This window comes from Hippocampus bargibanti, linkage group LG13, assembly GCF_051943395.1.
Source record: "Hippocampus bargibanti isolate YZ-2025 linkage group LG13, ASM5194339v1, whole genome shotgun sequence".
Classification (NCBI taxonomy): Eukaryota; Metazoa; Chordata; class Actinopteri; order Syngnathiformes; family Syngnathidae; genus Hippocampus; species Hippocampus bargibanti.
The window spans coordinates 13064070-13079372 of NC_142746.1; the positions used below are offsets into that span (position 1 = coordinate 13064070).

At 42.2% G+C, this 15303-nt stretch overlaps 3 protein-coding genes across 5 annotated transcripts in view; 2 read left to right on the forward strand and 1 right to left on the reverse strand.

Moving 5' to 3' along the window:
* On the reverse strand, positions 1-3419 carry klhl31 (kelch-like family member 31). Of its 2 annotated transcripts, none has more exons than XM_089012338.1 (3): positions 3301-3419; positions 1493-2695; positions 1-1412 (listed from the first exon to the last, which is right to left on the reverse strand). In XM_089012338.1, exons 2-3 carry the CDS (start codon positions 2665-2667, stop codon positions 677-679), a joined length of 1911 nt encoding a protein of 636 aa, XP_088868464.1. In that variant the 5' UTR covers positions 2668-2695; positions 3301-3419; the 3' UTR covers positions 1-676. The 2 variants fall into 2 exon arrangements, with proteins under 2 accessions (XP_088868464.1, XP_088868465.1); XM_089012339.1 differs by lacking the exon at positions 3301-3419 and having other exon boundaries at positions 1493-2400; positions 2481-2613.
* Positions 3420-4040: 621 nt separating this feature from the next.
* eloal (elongin A, like) lies at positions 4041-12164 on the forward strand. Of its 2 annotated transcripts, none has more exons than XM_089012016.1 (11): positions 4041-5129; positions 6702-6780; positions 6858-6970; positions 7054-7822; positions 7891-7990; positions 8062-8229; positions 8332-8429; positions 9620-9800; positions 10230-10344; positions 11150-11253; positions 11390-12164. In XM_089012016.1, the coding sequence occupies exons 3-11, from the start codon at positions 6966-6968 to the stop codon at positions 11449-11451; spliced, it is 1602 nt and encodes a 533-aa protein (XP_088868142.1). In that variant the 5' UTR covers positions 4041-5129; positions 6702-6780; positions 6858-6965; the 3' UTR covers positions 11452-12164. The 2 variants fall into 2 exon arrangements, with proteins under 2 accessions (XP_088868142.1, XP_088868140.1); XM_089012014.1 differs by having other exon boundaries at positions 6724-6780.
* A 1078-nt stretch (positions 12165-13242) lies between these two features.
* The window catches only part of lrrc1 (leucine rich repeat containing 1), a 29662-nt gene continuing 27601 nt past the window's right edge, over positions 13243-15303 (forward strand). Inside the window, 1 exon segment of the mRNA XM_089011775.1 lies at positions 13243-13801. Coding sequence (XP_088867901.1) covers positions 13643-13801 — 159 coding nt within the window. The 5' untranslated portion in view covers positions 13243-13642.

Consider the following 15303-nt stretch of genomic DNA (forward strand, 5'->3'; position numbering starts at 1 on the left):
TAGTTGTCTCCAGTTCCATTTTATTTTTTTCTAAACATTCATATCTCACTCTCGCAGGATTTTCCAGCAGAACCAGTTTCTCCCAACTGAATGGTGAGATCGCTGTAAAGTTTGTGAATACACTCATGTTAAACATCTAATCCTGGTAGGTGGTATTCTAACATTGATTCCAAAACTCATGCTGTTCAAAGTATCTGACCATCACAGTAGCTCTTTGGTCACCATAAATATTTTGAAATTAATTTTCTCGTGGTGAACATATATATGTACAGCATGATTGTCATGGAATTGGATAAATACATTTCTTCACACTGTAATTTTAATTTTAAGAGTTTTTTTTGTGATGCAACACAATGAGGGCTAATTTTATTATTATTGGCCTCATAGAGGAAATCTCTGCCTAATAAAAAGCTAATTGTGCTTGATATCACCTTGCCCAGTTTATTTGTGTTATAAACGTAACAAATCCCGATTGATGCCAAACATAACCACCCAACTGCCAAACTGTAACTTTAAATGTCTGTTTGCACTTCCTTTGCTCCCTCATTAAAATTTAAGACCCTATGAAAAACCTTTCTGGTGTTCACCACAGGGAGTTTTTAGATCCACGGCTGACGTAACAGACAAGCTGAGGCGAGGAAGCATGTAAACTACATCATCCAAAGGATATCAATCCCTACATACTGACTGGCGCAGATGAAACTGAGCTGGCTCTAGACTCACGTGTTGGTTTTCGAGTGGGGATGGTGACGACGCAGCACGAAATGCCAACTGTAGCTTCTGGTAACTCGTCGTCCTCAGTCCATTCATTGAGGTCCGCATTGTACACCTGAATGCACTTCTTGTACTTCTTCTCACCCTCATTCCAGCCCCCAAGGACATATATGTTGCTGTTCAAAATGGCAACGCCGGCTGTGCTCACGCCTGTGTGAAGAGGTGCGCAGTAGCTCCACTGACCCGTTTGAGGGTTGTAGGACTCTACGGGCAATACATCTACTCTCTCCCCACGACCCCCAAGCTGACTGCCACCGATGACGTAGGCGCGATCACCCACGGTGGCAGCGCAGTGCCAACCGCGAGGCGAGCTCAGACTGTTCTTATCGTGCCAGCTGTCAGTGGATGGGTCATATGAGCACACGGCCCTGGAGTAGGCGTTGTTGATGTAGCCGCCAGAAACGAGGATCTTTCCATTGATGACTGAGTTGGCATGACAGCAGCGGGGCACCTCCATGGAAGCTTTCATCTGCCACTGGTTGGAAGACGGCACGTAGCACTCCACCGATGCCTGAACACCGTCAGCGTTCCGGCCACCAATGGCAAATAAAAGGCCATTGAAGGTGCTGAGACTAAAGTGGGTGCGCCTTTGGATCATGTTGTTCAAATGAATCCAGGCATTGAAGCGGGGGTCATACCTTAAGAACATGAAGGTGGTTAATACAGTACCTAAAAAGTCTCCAGAAACTAAATGTCGACAACAGAGATGAGTTTTTACCTGCAGAAGTTGCTGACAGCATGCTTGGCCTGGTTCCTCGCATCATTCTGGTCCTCACCTCCTGCCACGTACAGGAAGCCATCCATCATTGCCACACACTGATTAAAGCTCTTTGCTGGCATTTCCGTCAACCGATTCCACACATTGTCCATGTCCCTGTAAAGGACTTCCTTGCTGAGGGACTTCTCCGTCAGGGCCGGGCGTCCTCCGACTGTGAGGATCACCTTGAGGCCGCCGCGTACCTTTGTCCTTCGTGACTGAAGGATATTCTGTTGGTACGGCAGCAGATGGTAGTTCATGGCATCTACGAGAAGACGGTGGCACTCGTGGTCTTGCATCATTCTAGGCACACTCTGGATGTGGTTCACCAAGTCTTGGGCGCAGATTGTGCCAAAGCGGATGTGACTAAGGAGCTCTGCAGCGTACTTCAACCTCTTCTCGTCAAAGTCCAACCATTTCATGGCGATCTGAAAGGCTGTGACCTCGGAGGGAAGCTGCAGGGAATCATCTGAGAGGAAGTCGCTGATCTGCTCATAGGTGAGTTTCAGGAACTGCTCCATCTCTGAGAACTCAATGAAGTTCTCACGCATGTACTTCTGTGCCGCTGCCCTGGTTTCTTTGAGGTCGTAAGCATCCGCAATGTTGGCCACGTACATGCAGTTGTCAACGCTGAGCTCCCGCATGAGGAAGTCACTGCACATCTTCACGAGAGTGCCGATCTGCAGGAGCCTGGCCGCGGCAATGGTGCTGCCGATGCTGTAGAGTGACAATGTCAGCTTTCCAGAGTACGCATATGTGATGCTTGTGGCAAGGCCCACAGGTGAGAGGTCGTTCAAGTCAATCTTCTGCAGCGTCGAATCCTTTTTCAAGATGTTGCGTATGTACTCACTGCAAGAGGCCATGACAACCTTGTGGACATCAAAGGACTTTGACTTGGTTGCAACTGTTAAATCACAGAGGAAACTGTCATGCCTCATGGCGCTCAGACCTTCTAGGAGGTTGGGGGCATACACGGAATCTGTAACCTCGGTTGAAATGCAGCTGAAGCCGTTGCTGCCCTCCAACAGTGTATTCAGCCCGTTGATCTTGTTCACGGGGCTGTCCTCAACCATGATTGTCATCTCATTGATGTCTCCCTTATTCTTCTTGGTTGTCTTGTTCTTTTTGGGCGCCATGGCTGAGGCAGCGAAGCACAACCCAGACCTTTTGAAAACAGCGATATAACAAATAAATGCTTTTATGCTGTAAAGGTCAATAACCAAAAGCGAATAAGCATTGGCATGATTTATCTGCCACATTCGTGGAAGTTAATTCATTGAAATCTAAAAGTTGTATCTTACTGCACAAGCAGAGACTGACACCTTTGAAGCATGTGTTGTGCCAGGTGATGCGGGAGCGAGTCCTCATTGCATCTGTCACATTTTATCAGCTGTTTGGCCAGGAATAACCCACTGGAAGGGCTTGCCACTGATGTTCCTTTTATAGACTTTGAGGCACCAGAAGCAGGCATTGTGCTCTCTTACTATTTTGGTTCAATTTAGACTTTCAAACTACATTGGTATAACTTGTAAATTGCAGTGAATTACTCTTGTCAGTACAATTGCTTTAAACTTAAAAGCACAATGACTGGACACAATTCACCTACCATGCACAGTATGTCTCTATAACGATCTATAAAACCACTTCAAGTATGGCGTCCAACCACCATAGCCCAAATAAAGTCCTTGACCCCTAAAGTTATAACATACATCAAGCATAGCAGCATGAATTTTACAATTAGCACAATTTGACCAATAAATACCAAATACCTGAGGAATGAAGTTGAGGCTGGGGGGGGGAAGGAACTTGTGCCTCCACTTACTGGAGCTGGAGAGAGAGGACAGCAGTCACCCACGCTGAAAGAGAAATCCTCACTAACTCCTCCTCTTCAGGCCTGGGTGTCAATCACACATTGTGAAATACATGGGGTAGACAGTAGCTTCCCACCCCCAAAACTTGACCTCTCGTTTGGCCTCATTTACAGATAATTTCCAATTAGTTGATGTCAATAATTTGGCTCTGAACACCATAGTATCCTCTGTGCATCAATAATGTGCAGAGCTTTGTTTGAGATGAGCAAAATAATCAAAATAGTGTCTTTAAATTTGCAGTTTAACATTCATATGCCTTCTTAATAATCAATCTAGTCAATCAATTGTAGTTGGACTTTAACTCCTTTACCCCCCTAAATATAAAAGGATTACATCCCTTCCTTTATGTAAAGGTATTGTTGTGTGAACGATAATTATTTTGTATTGGCACAATGCAATAACGGATACAATAATCATATATTCCAACAGCACTACAAAATAGCAAATTAACTACATGCAGTGCAAAACTATAGTGTGGACGGTGTCATCAAAAGGAACAACTGAGATGAAGAATGAGACTTGAAGTCACAAAAAACGACCTTGGAAATGCATCATCTGATTCATGTATGCATTTTGTGAATTTTACCATTCAACTCAATGTGGAAGATAGTGAACTCCGCAACAACAACAAAAAAATGAAACAGCTTTACAGGGGTTGAAGGCTAATGTGAGTTGACTGTGAATTTTAGTTTCAGTCTAAAATTTTACAAAAAAAGACCCATAAATGTTTTTCATCAACTTTGGAAACAACAGGCACCAAGGGGTACCTTCGGGTGGCAGAAAGTAAATGTGTTCGACCCTGAAAAGAAAACAAAATCACAATGAATTTACCCATTCAATTTTGTTATTTTCCCTCATTTCCTTAATCTAAACAAAAATATACAAAACCAGTTAGAAAAGAGGGGTTTAAAGAGTTTGACGTTTCTCTTTATTTGTAAGTAGGTTCGTTGTCAGATCTCCCAGGCAGGTGACGCGGAGAGGTTGATCGTGGCGTGGAGTCCGTCCGACGCCCGGCATGAGCCGGGCGTGCCTGTGCGGGTCTTTGCAAGTCTCTTCGAGTCTGTGAGTCCGAGATGAGTCTGAGATGATTCTGTCCCGTGGTTCGCCCAATCTCTCTGTCCCGCGACAGCTCCTTTTATACCATTTTCAAGCGTGTGCTATGCGTCAGGGTGAGCGAGACGCACATCAAGGAGATCAAGAAATTGAAAGACATGAAAGGGTTGAAAGGCGCACTTCAAAATCATACACACGTGTGACGCCACAGGTTAAACCAACTGGGTGTCGTTTAGGTATACAAAGATCACAAGAATTCATCAAAGCTTCTGCTACCCTGAATTCATCGACCTACTTCGTCATGGTGAAAGGCACTCTATAGTGTGTCCCGAACCTTTTGTGACGAGTGTATGTTGTGTGTTTTCTTGAACACTGATAACATTCCTGCCAAATTTCCTAAAATACATTACAAATGCACATACATCAACTGTTACAATAACAGCATCATACCGGCTTTCCGATGTGTGACGTCATATAAATGACCGTATCAATTTTAACACAGGAAACTGAAGTGGGAGTTTCCACAATTTCCTTTGCAGATAATTAGTGTCGCCTGTCCGTCAGGTGCGTGTGCCGGCATACATGCCACCAAAGTAATGGCAGGAACCTCGGACGTGGTGAAGAGAGTGTTACGCTTCAAACTTCAGCTATCGGACACGCCACAGTCTACAACGGTAGCGAACATTTTATTCTTCCATTATTCCTACACAGAGGGTTCATTAAATGCACCACTGATTTATTCAGCGCCGTGTCAACAGAAAAGTATTACCTTTCCAAGCAAATGGCTGAAAATAGTCGTCGAAGGAACCTTTTGGCAGAGTTACTTATTATAAGTTGAGGTGGTGTGTTAACCTAGAACAAAAGAACAGTTAAGTTCAAATGTAAATGTTGTGAAAGCAAACACTCCTCAAATAGACCATTAAATCAGAATCAGAAAGCCTTTAATCGTCCCACAATGGGGAAATTTGCAGTCCACAGCAGCAATTTGAAAGAGGGTGGGGGTCAGGGTTGTAGAGATATTCTAAGCATAATATAATTGTCAGAAGACTGAGGTGCATACTGTAACTGTGCAAAAATGGTTCATAAAAATGTACACGGTGCAAGTATAACAAAAACAAAGCATATTGATGCGTATATGTACCATTAAATGCTTCAATGATAACATCGTAAATGATAACATTGTCTCCATCACCCTTCTGATTGGAAATGAATGTCTTTGAACGCAGGACTTTGGTTGTTAACTGTGTTTTATTGCACTCCAATATAAGTGAAATAAAATTACATCTAGTGATTGATGATAGCGGACACAAGTCATTTTGTGCAATGTTACAGAACAATTTACTAAGTACAGTAAAATGATATACATATGGATGCCTCACTCGTGGTGATGTTAAACAACATAACTGGGAAGTGGTTTGCGGCTAAAAATTGCTTCGCCGCCAGTGATTAAATTTATGACTGTTGTCTATCATTTTTATCAGCTGTGACAACCTGCACATCTCATGGCCTCTTTGAATAATAATGATACATTTCATTAATAAGCACCATTCAAAACTTTCAAGTTTTACAAGGAAGTACAGTAAAGTCTCGTTATATCGATATCGGATATATCGATAGTCCCGGTTATATCGATACTATTTCTATGCACGCACGGAGAAAATTACATGCAAACAGGGTCGGATATATCGATAGTCCCGGTTATATCGATATTTTTTCGGACTCCCTTGAATATCGATATAACGAGACTTTACTGTACATGAAGACTTCTTGTTTTCCTTTGGGCTTTTCCCTTCAAGGGGTCGCCACAGCGAATCCGTGTCCTCCATCTTCAGAAGTTTATATCCGCATGTTTGTTTTGGTCAAGCTTTTATGTCGGATGCCCTTCCGGACAACCCTCTATATTTATCCAGGCTAGGGACCGGCACAAGACAATGTATGTGCCTTTGTGGCTAGATCATATTAAACTGTACTTAAATATCTTTGAAGGAGTTCGTAAATATTTTAGCTTAAAGCTGCACAGTTTGTGCCAATAGATAAAATGGATAGCGCAGTGTAACGGGCTTGTCCATTTATAGCTGGGAGTAAAATGAGTAAGGGGGTGGAAAGGTTCCTATACATAGCTTCTAAGCTACTGTATCACCCTGGAATGTCACGTTTAATGTTTCAGCTTTTGTTTTTTTATGTCAAGACAATACATGAAAATGTGTGTTCAATAACAATGTTTCTTTTTTCATGTTGCGATTCAGGTCTTGATAAATTTCATTTCAGGTTCTCAAAATCTTGCAGAAGCTCAACAGTCTCGACATCACTGTAGATGTTCTTGCTGTAAGTGGCAAATGAGACTATTTAGATGTGAATTTGTTTTAATTGGCCATTCACTTGTGAATGTTCTTTCTAATAAGGAAACTGGAATTGGGAGAACTGTGAATTCCTTTCGAAAGCACAAAGAAGCTGGAGATTTGGCCAAGTCACTAGTCAAAGGTTGGAAGAAATTAATTCCCAAGAAGTCAATGAGGTGTGGATCTTTTTTTCCCTTTTCATTTATTATTATTATTTTTCGCCTTCAAGTCTTTTAATATTTTCATCTCCTAAATGCAGTCATCCAGAAGATGAAGACATATTGGACAGTTTGTCCATCAAAGAGCGCATCATCTGTGACCCAAATAGCCCAAAACATGAAGAGCATACAGGAGATGTTTTCAAAAATAATTGCTTAACACCAGTTAAAACAAGTTTGCAAGATTTGACTGAAAAATGTCATGCTGAAGACATACACAAAAGTCCCAAAAGAAAAAAGGACAAGTCCAAAATAAGTAAAAAAGATGACCCAAACAGTTTGCAAAATGGAATCTTGGGTTTAAAAAATGCTGTTCTCAAGGACAATGGACATTTTAAATCCAGGTCTGGCTGTCAGGTACAACCTACAGACAATAGGAAAGAGAAGTCAAAAAATAAATCAAAGCTATCGAAAGAATGCCCACAAGAGGAAACCTCACCCGGTGACAGGCACTCAGACATGTCCTCTGACTTGAACAACGCTCAACAGGATGGATCGTCAGTATCATCGAGTAGCTCAGACAACCCAAATAGGAAAAGGAAGAAACGAGAGAAAGAAGAGTCTGAACTCGACAGGCTGTCAAATCTCTCACAGAAAAAGGTCAAAACACAGCAAGAAAATAGTGAAAGTGAAATGGAGCAGCCATCCATGTCTTTTGAATCATACTTGAGCTACGACCAAAAGGCCATGAAGAAGAAGAAGAATCGCTCCAATGGAAAGAAAGCCTCCAAAAAGATCCATTTTGTCATGAAGAAGCAGCCTCTCATAAAACCCACCAAGCCTCCGAGGATGCCTTTTTCTCCAAAAAAGGTGCTTGAGTGAGGGTATACATTGAACTTCTGGACAACTGGTTAATCTCTGATGAACCTGCATTTTAGATGTTTCTGGAGTCTCCAAAGGACCCGCTTTACATTCCTTTACCTGCCCTTCTAGTTGAATGTGACAAAGAATCCAGTTTTAAATACCTTGAAAGGAAAGGTACAGTTTCTAATACTCATATTTCTCACTAACTGATAAGCAAATTCACCTTTTTTTGTTTTGTTTTGAAGGTGAAAAGGAGCCTGATTTTGGGGACCTATCTGAGGACTCAGCATTCTTCACAGGCCATCGGCTAAATAAAAAAATGCAGGTCTATTCGGGAGCCAAGACGGTATTCCTCCCTGCTATGATGAGCTTGTACCAGCAGTGTATCCGCACGCTGCAGAACAATATAAACTGTGAATGAGACCTAGCAATCTTTTTTTTTGTCTTTTTTTATTATTTTTTTTTTTAGATGTTTTGAGGTTCTGTTGCTTTGTGTACCATTCTGTTTTTGTCAGTGCTTTATCAAACCGGCGGGGTTCCGTTTGAAATCCTTGAGCCGGTATTGGAGAGATGCACTCCGGAGCAGTTGCTACGTATTGAGGACTGCAATCCGGTAGGAACAAATATAGGACAGATTTTATCACCAAAGCCTCACTTGAGGTTTTATCGTGAATGTAAAACAATGCTTTAAGAAAATCAACGGTCAGCCAACTGACAAAAGTTTTTTTTCTGTGTTTCACAAAAGGAACCAGAAGCCACAGTTTTTGTCATTTTCGTTGAATTGCTTAAGATCCTGACCTCATAATCAGTGAGCTACAGTATTTAAAGAACAACCAACGTCACTTTTTTGTTTCTTATCTGACATCAGAAAAACGTTTTATAGCATCTAAAATACCCAAAACATGCAGTATATTTTTATTCAAATGCAAAACACCAATAAAAATGACTTAAAGTGTCCAAAATCTGCAAAAAATTGAGCTGCGAATTGGCCATTTTCAGAAAGTCCCGCCCCCAGTTCGTGACGTCACGCCAAGACGTCTTGCATTGCTGGAGAATCAAAACAATGGCTTCAGATTCGGAGAATATGCTTTCTTGTTACACATCCAGTTATGAATATGATTCAAATAGTTGTGAAGAGGAAAGCATACATGTTTGCAATCGATTGAAGAATGTATTCCGTGCCATTTTGAGGCAACATTGAGAGGAAACGTCTCACCCAAAAAGAGGCACAAAATGGCGACCTCCTGTGGCCACCTCCGTTTCCACAGGCTGATAAATTCCTTATATGGAGCTTGGACGCCCTCTTCTGGCGGCTTTTGGGTGCAACACGGGGTTTTCAGACCAAACAAGTACAGCAAAATACATTGACGTGATGGAAGGACTGATACAATGTGTCTTTTTTTCGGTCAGGGGCGTTCCTTTAGTGACGTCACGTACGGACTCGTCACCAACTCAAAAACAAGACTTCCTGAATATTCAGCGCGAGTCTTAAAACGTAAAATATAGCTATATGCGGTGGAATCTTATTAAAATACGCTCAGTAGAAGTCATTTGAAGCCATTTTACAAATTATGGACACAACTTGTCCGGAGATGTTCGTTGTCCTTTAATGGGGCCAGATCGAGGTAATCGCTGATCAGTTTTCCTGATTTTCCTCACTGCATAGTGATTGATTCCTCTCAAGTATATTTCTACATTCAGAAGCTGATTGTGGAATTTGACTCACTGTTGTACATTAACGCATTTTTGCATTGTGATACTATGCCAATTTACTCTTTTAATCTTTATTGGTCGCGTCTTTAGGTGTACATCGGAGTGACAGACCACCTGTGGGGAAAACACTGCCAGAGAGACTTCAAGGATGCCAAACTTCAGCAGTACGAGTCGTGGAAGGAAATGTACATCAGAGTCTCAGAGGAGAGGGAAAGGAAATTCCAGACGCTGGCCAAAAAAATTGTTTCGGATCATTCCAAGAAACCCAAAGGTGTGCACAAAATTTCCCAAATGCACAAGGTCAAAAGTTGGAGAGGAAATAGAAAAACACTTCCATCTTACGGCATGGAATAAAATTGACACCTCTATCTTGGGGAAGCAAAGGTTGTTCAGTGTCATTATGCCTCCGCATTTATTCTGATTTCCACTTCCTGAAGATTTCATGGCTAAGTGTTTTTACAATTTGCCCATGTTTCTTTGTTTTTATGTGTATATCTTATATCTATATGTATCTTTAGATGCCATTTTGAGTTTTATCAGTTGAACTCTTAGAATAAACAACCTACAGACAAATACTTCATATCTTTAAAACACTACTATCCGGATTCTCATCTGATTCTTAGCTCCTGTGTCTGTGTTTACAATTTTTGGCAACTGTTGTTTATTTTTTTTGAACTCATCGACACTCATCTCTGTTTAGGCCGGCAAGTGAAGATGGCATTTATTCACACTGTTGCTAAGCCACCGAGAGACGTGCGTATTCAACAAGAAATCCATGGCACCGCAGGTCAGCAACTTCAGCAACCCAGGATCTGGTACGTGTTGACTCCCTATATATTTGTGACACCGGCAGAAATGCAATCTCTTAAGACACGTCATTTTAAGGTCATAATTTAGATGTTTGATCTCCAGAAGACTTGTTTATAGTCAGGGTCTCCTAACTTCGACCCACATAAAAGGCTGTAGCTGGTTGAGAATGCTGCATCTCAGGTTCTGACCAAAACAAAAACATCAGAACATATTTCTCTTATTTTAAAGGCTTTTCAATAGCTCCCGTTCATCCGGTAAATAGATTTATAAGTTCTATTACTAGTCAATAAATGATTGAATTGTTTAGGTTCTAAATACATTAAAAAATGAAATTCTGGAGTGACATTGGTTCTTTATAATAATAATAATAATAATAATAATAATAATAATACATTTCATTTATAAGCGCCTTTCAAAACTCTCAAGGACACTTTACAGTCACAGGATATTTTTTCTGCGGGTGAGCAGCGGCAGCCACGCGCCAGCGTTCACTCAACCTGGAAGTAAGGAGGTATTGGATTTTCTGGACTACACGTGACTACAAAAAAGGCAGTTTAGAAATGATTTGTTTTGGTGTAATTTTACACCCCAAAAACCTGGTAAACCGTAATTAATTCACTGTGACCACAGCTGTAAAATGTAGCAATGTGCTTGCAATTTTTCCACCTCAGTTTCTGAGAATGTAATATGACTTGGACAACTACACTATCAAGTTTACTTTGCAATGTAAGATGTCATTCATGCTGTAGTTGTAGTTGAACCATCTTGAATGTATAGACTTCTGGATACTTTTACTTGTTCTATATACAGCGTCAAGTCCCAGGAGAGCAAATCAAAGCTGAGCAATGAACCCACAAAAAACAGCAGCAGCACCTTCGGGCCAAGCAGCACACAAGAACCTCGCAAGAAAACACGTGAGCGCACTTGAGTGCTTTTGATGCAGATTTGTGGGACTGAACAGATTAAGACATTTTTGTCACAGTCTATACAGGTGACTGTACCCATTTTATGATATCTTGCATAATTTACTTGTCATATTTGTCAACCCAGGAGTGGCGCCAATGATGGCAAAGTCCTTGAAGGCGTTCAAGAAGCAACTGGGACGGCGATAAATGCATGCACTTTAATGATCTTGTACTTTGTGTTGAGCGAGGGTCATAGGCACTGTTCGCCTTGGAATAATGTAGGAAAACGAATACAACCGATTCCTATATTTCTCTGGAAATGTTACTTTTCTCCTCGATTGAAGAATAAACAGTCAAAAAGCAAAACTGGTCCATTTTGGGGAGTTTAAAAACGTCCCAATTACCAAATGGGTTGTGGCTCCCTCTAGAGGAACTATTCGGTAATTTGGGATTCTCATACCAACAACTCCTCTCATGCCTACAACTCAAAACATGGGTCATGCAAATACCCATGCACGCAAACGCATTATGAATGCCATCGCCTGCCTTATAAAATGTGAATACAATAAAAATGAAAACTGTTAAGGCACACAAATTCACATTTCCTTAGACAATAAATTACTTTGCACAGTATCTCTGCAGTCATAAGCAGTCCGCACAAAGCATGATTCAGTCTAGGGGAAAACAAGAAACGGTAGTTATGTAGATGCTTAACACAGACTGTTAACTTCCTTTACATAGTTCTGGTTGAAGGGTTATCCCTAGCGAAACCGATAATCTGGTTAAAAATATTTCAACGCTAAAATGTTTATTTCATATTAGGACCATTTTTATTATGGAATATCCGGCCGCTTTCACACAACTACCACCAGAGGGTGGAAAAACTGTACAAACAACATCCAGGGCAATCATTTGAAGCGTGTAAGGATCAGGGGTCAAATACCTGTACCTTTTTGAGGGTGAAAGCGACTTCGTGTCTAGGGATTGTATATGGCTACCAAATACATTCATGCCGAAAAAAACGAATATGTTATTTTTAGTACTGTACTTGATTTAAATTTCCAAACTGATACAATGAAAATTTCTCAATACTGCTGGTGTTTGTATTTTTTAAAACTATAGTTGCTATGAGTTAAAATCGCAACTGGGGGACAACCCTTTTGGTACTTTCAGGCTACCTGGTGCTGGTGTGCAGCTCGTCGGTATCGATACAAGCTTTGAGGATTCACGCTTGAAGTGGGCTGGCTGGGTACACCCATCTATCCATTTTCCTAACCTCTTCATCCTCATCAGGGTCACGAGGGGGGGGGGGGGGGGGCGCCGGAGGCTATCCTAGCCGTCTTCGGGCACCCTGAATTTGTTGCCAGCCAATTGCAGGGCATATAGAGACAAACAACCGGTCACTGTCACACAGAGGGTGACAGAGTGTTTTATCATGCTGCCATGCATGTTTTTGGAATGTGGGAGGAAATAAACCGGATATAATCAACGCGGGCCCGAGAAAAACATGCATACTCCACACAGGGAGGCCAGACCTGGTCTTGAACTGACGACCTCTGCACTGTCAAGCCCGTGTGGTAACCACTCGACTACCAACCCACTTAGGTAGATAAAATTGTACATAATTCTCATGTCTGTACGGTGATGAAGGCGTTCAACATGTTCCTTTTTTTCTTTTCTGAAATGAAATGATCATCCGTTGGAAGTTGTGGGTGATGTTAATGCAACTAATCGCTGAACTGAAATGGTCTCAGAAAACATACAAATTACAAGGTATTTGTCTGTATGATTTTTTTCTTGATTTAAGTAGGAACAATGACGTTTTAGATGTATGCATTCATTTCCAAGATAATTGATTTTGACGGGGGTTCTCCCGAGCACTGCTGGATGCAGCCCCGACAGCCGTGGGCTGGTTCCGTCCCAACATGGCGGCCTCGTGAGGAGAGAGGGAGGAGCCGCCAGGAGTGATGACGTAGATTGGAATGAGGGAGTGAGTGTTCCGGGTCGGAATCTGAACGCGAGAGGAAATTCACTCCGGGAACTACGCGAAGACATGGCAATGACCGTTTTACCCTGCAACACGGAGATGTAGACCGGCTTCGATGCGGTAAAAGCGGCGGTGTTTCCATGCGGTGTTGGGCGGGTGCCTCCAAACTAAGCAAAGTGACGACGGCCGGCCGGAGAGTGATTCCCATGTCGGTCGACACTTAACAAACGACACATTGGACTTGTTTACGACTGGAGTTTCGCTGAGAACCACCTGTTAGCGTCGTTTGCCGGTGCTTTATTTTATTTTTTGAGAAACCCGGGACTGTCCTGTCGTGGCAATCTGTTGCATTTCCCGAGTTCGTGTGCAATTTCTCGCCCGGGTACGACATCCAGCCGCACCACCCCCGTGATGTTTCACTGTATCCCCCTGTGGCGGTGCAACCGTCATGTGGAGGTAATCGATAGACGCCACTGCTCACTGCTATTTGTGCCAGATGAGATTTATCGCTACGGACGCAGTTTGGAAGAACTCTTACTCGACGCCAACCAACTTCGAGACTTGCCCAAGGTAAGCGAGCGACGAGCTGCTTTCGTACACCTTTCTCCACCCACTAACTCACAAACGCATAGACGCACTCGCAAAAGGCCTCCACGGTTCTGTGCTCGAAGTTCACCGGAGAGGCGGCACGGAATTGCAAGCTACTGAGCCGATTCATCCATCCCGTGAGAGAACGGACTGGGATCTGGGGACAGTCATTACGCAAGATCAGCAAGGCGGGCAAACCTGTGGAGGTGGAAATTTCCCGCACTCCACGGGTTAAATTCACTGAACTGTGAACTGTTGGAAATATGCATTCGTGTGGCAAACCCTGTCTGTTTTGGTCACAGCTGTCAGAAGTCTAACTGTTCGTGCCATTCAGTGCAACAGACAATTATTTTAAAACTGTCAACAGAACCCAATCAAACTAAGTCAGCTAAGTCTATGGGTCCATCATAACATAACATAAGCACAGATTTCTGATATCTTAACCTGTTGGATGTAGTCATAACATTTCTTCCCTTTCTGAATTGTTGACAATGCAATTTTCATTGATCAAATATCCTTCGTACTGTTCATGGTAATCTGGCGTGGCACGAATGTCTCCAGGAAGTACATTATTGGCTCGTAGTTTGTGGTACAATCAGGAAAAGAGCATGTACAAAGTGGGTCATGGTAATAAAACTGATATCCTATCTTCTGCTCTCACCTCCCTCACACTTTAAAATTGAGGCAAATTCCCGTCAGACTTTCACAGGATTTGAAACTAGCTCAGAAAGTAGACTTCTCCTTCATTGTCCTGCGTGAAAGCCAAATACTGCATTTGACCCTGATTGACAGCCTCGTGTGATAAAACAGAGGCCCAAGTAGCTAAATAGAAGCCAAGGCAAACTGCAGGGACCGAGATGAATGCCATAAATTTGGCCCCATTTGACCCCAATCTTCTGGATTAATTTGGCTACTTAAAGGATTTGCAGCATTAGTCTCTTTTCAACATTGTCACTATATACTATTCCAAGATTCAGACCTGGTTTCTGTTTCTGACAAACTGTTTACTTTTGTTCATTACCATTAGTAGTCTCGGTTTTGACCGCCAAACCAGTTCTACTGTACTGCTGACCCTGACAAGTGGAAACAGGATGGAGGCCACTTGGAACTGTCTTCAAATTCATGTGATCACTCATAAATTACTTTTTACTGCCTCACTCTTGGGGTAGGTCTAACATAACAGTAAATAGCTGTGCAGCTGTGGAAAAAAAATTAATACTTCTCATGTCCGTCCATTTTTCAAAGCATTTGTCCAAATTTGATTGCGAGTAATGGAGAGCCTATGGGCAAGAGACAAGGTACACAATGCACTGCCTGCAAGTCAATCTGTGATTCATGTGAAAAAAAAATGCTCCAGTCATTCAGTGAACTCTAACTCCAACTCACATGGGTTATATGTTCAAGGCAATAGGAGCTATGCAGCTAAGCGAGCCCTCCCCCAAAAGTAAACATTTGCTTGTCCACTGAGGCAAATGACAAGCTAG

What these genes read in the sequence shown, in the direction of transcription:
- eloal (XM_089012014.1), top strand. Translation starts at nt 5,052, where the DNA reads ATGGCAGGAACCTCGGACGTGGTGAAGAGAGTGTTACGCTTCAAACTT. An exon ending in TGCCTTTTTCTCCAAAAAAG is followed by an intron (nt 7,823 to 7,890) that starts GTGCTTGAGTGA and finishes CCTGCATTTTAG; the next exon opens with ATGTTTCTGGAGTCTCCAAA. An exon ending in TCATTCCAAGAAACCCAAAG is followed by an intron (nt 9,801 to 10,229) that starts GTGTGCACAAAA and finishes ATCTCTGTTTAG; the next exon opens with GCCGGCAAGTGAAGATGGCA.
- klhl31 (XM_089012338.1), bottom strand. Translation starts at nt 2,667, where the DNA reads ATGGCGCCCAAAAAGAACAAGACAACCAAGAAGAATAAGGGAGACATC. An exon ending in GCTGTCAGCAACTTCTGCAG is followed by an intron (nt 1,413 to 1,492) that starts GTAAAAACTCAT and finishes CATGTTCTTAAG; the next exon opens with GTATGACCCCCGCTTCAATG.